Source organism: Diadema antillarum, unplaced genomic scaffold (assembly GCF_040938485.1).
Source record: "Diadema antillarum isolate AM-2024a unplaced genomic scaffold, OU_Dant_1.0 seq00000082_RagTag, whole genome shotgun sequence".
Lineage (NCBI taxonomy): Eukaryota > Metazoa > Echinodermata > Echinoidea > Diadematoida > Diadematidae > Diadema > Diadema antillarum.
This window is the reverse complement of record NW_027271175.1, coordinates 239,386-245,039: the sequence shown is the minus strand read 5'-3', so window position 1 is coordinate 245,039 and position 5,654 is coordinate 239,386. Positions and strand designations below refer to the sequence as shown.

Sequence of the window (5,654 nt, the reverse complement as noted above, 5' to 3'; positions counted from 1 at the left end):
TCCCTCTCTATCACGCTAAACATATAGGCAAACATCAGTGAGTAGATGCTGTCGACTGGACGCTTTCGTGGGCTTGGACTCGATCTAGGATATTTTTGATAACACCACGTATTGATCCCTAACATAAACTAGACTTTGTTGACAGTCTCCAAAATCCGTATAAATACCACTTGGATTTGATTTGTCCCGTTATACGCAGCTAGCTGCTGTCATAAGTCAAGTGTGACGAAATACGGACAGTCATACATTTCAGAGGTGGAATTTGATGTGGACGGTGAAATTAGACGAAATTGCACAAAGAAAAGTCAAAATGTTGGGCGCAGCACTTCAAAGGTCGAAAGGAGCGTCCCCCGCTCATATCAAGTCGACCATTCTCTTCCTGAGGCGCATGGCGGTGGGCAACAGACGCACCGCTGTTCTCGTTGCCTTGTGCAGCGTCCTGCTCGCCATTCTCTCCTTTCGAGTCGGTGGTCGACGCCGCAATCGAAAGAGGCTTCCCCCGGGCCCGAGGGGGTGGCCGATCGTGGGCATGCTTCCGTACCTCGACAAGGACAATCCGGCACAGTCCATATGGGAGATGTCTAAGCAGTACGGTGTGGTCTTCTCCGGTCGCCTCGGTAGCCATCAGGCCGTCTTCCTCAACGACTACGACTCGATCAAGGAGGCATTCACGAGAAAGGACGACGCTTTCAACGACAGACCGAGGATTGCCATGTTCGAGCTTTACACAAAAGGACATGGTAATTATGACAATCATTATAGAAAATAGAGTAAAGACTTGTTGAATACGTAATGGTTTAGAAAATCCTTCCTTTCGCTGTAATGTTTCAGAGTGCAAAATCATCTTTACTTGATAACGGCGTCGTACTTTGTGCATACCTCGAGAAGAATAATGAAGAAACACGCAATGAGCATGATGAGTACACAAATTTCTCATCGATGTTATGTGTATTTGTTGTACAAGCGTATAAACATATAGCGATGTTATTGTCTTATATTTACAGGAATAGCCACATGTTACTATGACAACCACTGGAAGGAGCAACGTCGCTTTTGCGTGCGAGCGATGCGAAACTTCGGCGTGGGCAAGTCGGACGGACGAATGGAGAAAATCATCAGCTACGAGACTGCTCAGATGATCAAGGCCTTCTCTCAGAAGGGAGTCGCCTTCCAGGTGAAACCCTACCTCGAAATGGCTTCCTGCAACGTCATCAGCTCCATGACCTTCGGCCAGCGGTTCTCCTACACGGAGAGGACCTTCCAGCAGTTCCTCCACGCGCTCGACGAGATCTTCCACTTTGCGGACGTCGCCGGCGTGACCAACTACCTGGACTTCATGAAGTACGTGCCGTTCAGCGGCTACGGGGCGTTCGACGCCCGCGTCCGCGAGCTGGAGGCGGGATTGTTCACCAAGGAGCGCGACGGACACAAGGCCACCTTTGTGCCGACAGAGACTCGTGATCTCATTGATGCCTTCCTTCACGAGATCAGGAAGAAGCGAGAGGAAGGCGTGGAGGCCGACAAAACTGGGTTCAGTGACCAGCACCTGCTCCATTTTATCGCGGATATGTTTGCGGCTGGAACGGACACAACAAGTAAGAGAATTCGCTCTGCTGTAATTAGAAAGCAATATTCTTATTTTTTAGACGAATGACTTGACATTTGGTGTAACATTGAATGAATTAATTGGTGTGATGAGCAACAAATATTTCTATGTGATAAATAGGCAATTGACATTCATGCAGACACCTATTGAATTTCAACCTGTAAAAGCCTGAATCCATCACAGGCTTGTCACCATTCAGATAGCTTTTGGCGGGTAGTAATCTGCAGCAAACAAACCTAAATAGCATACTACGAGAACAATGCAGTTAAGAGCAAAGCAATAAAATAAATAAATAAAATGATTTAAAAATACATGAATTGACGCATAATAAACTCTAAAAACGCTGAATCTTCTCGTGTTTTCTCCCTCAGGTAACAGCATGCAGTGGGTTTTGCTCCTCGCTGCCAAGTACGAGAAGGAGCAGCTTCGTGTCCAGGAAGAGCTTGATCACGTGGTGGGCAGGGACCGGATGCCGGCCCTAGCTGACATGAAGAGTCTCCCGTATACCGTTGCCTTCCTCAGTGAGACAATGAGGTTCGGTGTCGGAGGTCCCTTTGGTGAGCATCAAATTTTCTTTCATTACATTCTTTCATTAATGTCACTATAATATCGACAGAACAGAGTGCAGAATGCTCATTTTTTTCCCCACTTCGACTTCTTCTTAGTTTATTCGTTTCTATTTCTCATCTTTATTCAATTTGGTTCGGCTAGCACTTCTACAAGTCAGTCTATAGTAGGGCACGGAAGTGTTGACGAATTAATTAAAATTGACCTTTCCAAACTATCAATAAATGTAATGTATGTACGTTTATATCCATAGACACGTACATACGCGTATAAGACCTACTACGTGCACATATACATGAGATATGCATGGTTGGATCATATAATGTACACATCCGTATATATCCATCTTTTCTGCGGAGTTTCCTGTTTTCCTTTACTTAAGTTGCAAGATGAATCGATTAAAAGTGACTTTTCCAAACTATCCGTTTAAATGCGATATGTTTATACCCTTATACACGTATATAGGTATGTAGGCACCCTACACAAAAACGTATGTCTTGTTGAGGATAATTTGTGTCCCTTTGTACATACACATATCATATATGTACACATCTGTATATTTCACCTTTTCTGCGGCATTTTAGGTTTTCCTATTATGTTTTGGAAAGTCTTAATCATTCTCTCGTATGAAAGTGTCAGCTTTCCACACTATCCACTCATTCTTCTCTTTACTTTACGAACTTTCTGTCACAGCTGTACCCCATGCAGCAGTAAGGGATACCGTCTTCCGGGATTTCCTTATCCCAAAGGGAACCGTGATGGTTCCAAACATCATGGCCGTACTCATGGACCCGGAGATGTTCCCGGACCCGGGTGCATTCCGGCCGTCGAGATTCCTCGACGAAGCAGGCAACGTGAAGACACACCTGACGGACCGCGTCAACTCACAATTTGGAATAGGTGAGAACAGAGCTAGCACTGTTTATCGTCATCATTGCGTTCTCCATTTTAGATTACAATAGGAAAAATATGCCAAGCTCTGTCTTTTGGAGAGTTGCATCAGACAATACAGAAGCAGAACAAATCACTGATCCATGCACGATTTGGTGGATGAGTGTAAATTATGAAACACTATGTATAGAAGTATGAATTAAGTATTTGGAAGTATAAAAGAACAAAATATCCATGGAGCATCACCACCGAAAATACATCATCTTTAGAATCACAAATCATAACGAGCAAGTGAAATCATGCATATTCTCTCGCGTGCACTTTCGAAAAGATCAGAAGCACGGTCGTCAATTTTTCTCCCATTGTTCAACTGATTTATACGGGCATAATTTTCATCATCAGTGGTATACAAGCAATCGATATATTTTGCCTTTACATTTTACCAAGTTTATGACGGAACTTTGTACGTGATAATAAAGTTTATTCATAAGCGTAGTAATGACAGTTGAATGATATGGAACATATTATTCTCTTAAATCTTGCCTTACCATGCTTACGTTAGTCTTCTTTTTTTTTTTCCTCCCTCAGGTCGAAGAATCTGCATCGGGGAGCACCTCGCCAAGTGTGAACGCTATATTTTCCTCACTCATATATTGCACACCTTCACCCTATCGGGAACGAGCGGTCCCGATTCCCTGAGCCTCAAATCCCGCGGAGGACTGACGAGAAATCCGGCGCCGTTTGAGCTCATCATGACGGAGCGGAGACCGAGCCCGGCGACGGCGAAGAAGGCTCACGGACTCTGATCGGCGCACGGCCTGATTTTTATGATGATGATGATGATGACGATGAAGGCGGCGACGACGACGATCCACAGCATCTGTATATCGCCTTTGTTTATCTGTTGTAGAAACATTCAAAGGCGCAGACTCCTCCAAGACAGTTAGCAGTTGAATGCCTGGTGAAGATGTGACATAGGAAAATGTGACGAACTGCAAGGAGATTTTGCCTTATCAGTTGTCCCTTTTATTATTTCTTTTTTTTTTCATTTTCGTTTTTTGTCTGTTAAAGGCAATCTTCTGCACACTGACCTAGCAACGGGGGAAAACTGGACAGACCGTGCCGTACATCGCTGTACATGATGATCATTTCTGTTATGTCTTGCGCAGGCGGAATGTGGACAAGGTGGAGGTTTTCATGCATCATGAAGGCGGTCTTTGAAAGCACATGTCGACATGAGAACAACTAATCAAGGAGAGTGAAGGAAGAATGGGAGAGAGAAAAAGGTGTGTGTGTTTAATGATGCGTGTGTGTGTGTGTGCATTTAGAAGCAGGATACATTATGTGATCACACACGTGATGCATTATCACTTTGCTAATGAGATTTAAATTGTCCAGATGCAAGCCGTGGACAGAATTTGTATTCATCTTTGTGTGCTTGTTAGTTAGTTAGTTTAGTTAGTTTGTTTGTTTGTTTGTTCGATCGTTTTAGAAGAATCCTTTTAGAAGCACGCTTTTGGGCATTGTAAATACATAATTATGTTATTGTACATTATGTACATAGAATTTGTATATTTTTGTCTTACACACGGACACACTGAATCACGAAATAGATTCAGCAAGTCCAGTTTGAAGGACACGGTGTCTATTGGGTGACCTTCGGAATGTACAGAACGTGTTTTGTAAGATTAATCAATCCGGCTGATAACAAATTAGGGCCTGGAAAAAAAGAAAGAAAGAAAGAAAGAGAGGTATTGAACTAGGAAGCACAAATCGGAGCTATTTATATTGTAAGTTTAGATTTGCCCCCCTTGTCAATGTAGTACTAGTATCTTTTATCTTAATACCGTTGAGAATTTGGCTTATATCAGCTAATGCCAGCTCGAACTTCCCAACTCGTATGAGCGCGCCCGCGCACAGTGGCACGGCTCTGCACAAAACGATAATGGTGGCGTCTTCATTCTCCTCGAGCATGTTGAGAGAAAAAAAAACCGAAACCAACAACAGGGGCCCGTTGCATAAAACTTACCGTTGAATTTCAATGGTAACTAACGTCAAAATTAGGCGTCACAGCCAATCAGCATCAAGGATTATAACATTTACCGCTAATTTGAAGATTTACCGCTAGAAAGGAGCGGTAAGTCCAGCGGTAAGAGTTTTATGCAACAGGGCCCTGATGTTACTTACGTCTCAGCACGTGCAATTCGTGAGGAAACAGTACGTTGTTTTATAAGAATGCAGCCAAAATCTGTTTTAAACACATGCTACTTTTTATTTCTATCATTAAAATTGAAATTAACTGTTCTGTTTACAGAAAAAAAAGATATGGTCCAAGTAAAGTTAACGATACAATTTGTATCCGTAACATATTGAGTGTTTGTCTTAATTCTTTGATGAGGTTTCGATTATGATGTCAAATAACAGCAAAATTTAAAAACTCAAATATATGAGTAGCTCGTTTTACCAAAACTTGTTTCCATTGTTAGATCCAGAAACGGTCAGTGAAGGTTGAATAGTGATGAGAGCGTTTACATGTATATACTGTAAGTAGAGTGCTGTTAAAATTATATTTTCGTTTTAACCGCTGTAT

The 5,654-nt window shown here is 42.6% G+C and overlaps 1 protein-coding gene across 1 annotated transcript; it reads left to right on the top strand.

Moving 5' to 3' along the window:
• Positions 1-310: 310 nt before the first annotated feature.
• LOC139726281 (cytochrome P450 2J4-like) lies at positions 311-3,870 on the top strand. The gene is made up of 5 exons (XM_071637349.1): positions 311-740; positions 1,005-1,595; positions 1,978-2,163; positions 2,867-3,073; positions 3,653-3,870. Exons 1-5 carry the CDS (start codon positions 311-313, stop codon positions 3,868-3,870), a joined length of 1,632 nt encoding a protein of 543 aa, XP_071493450.1.
• Positions 3,871-5,654: the final 1,784 nt, after the last annotated feature.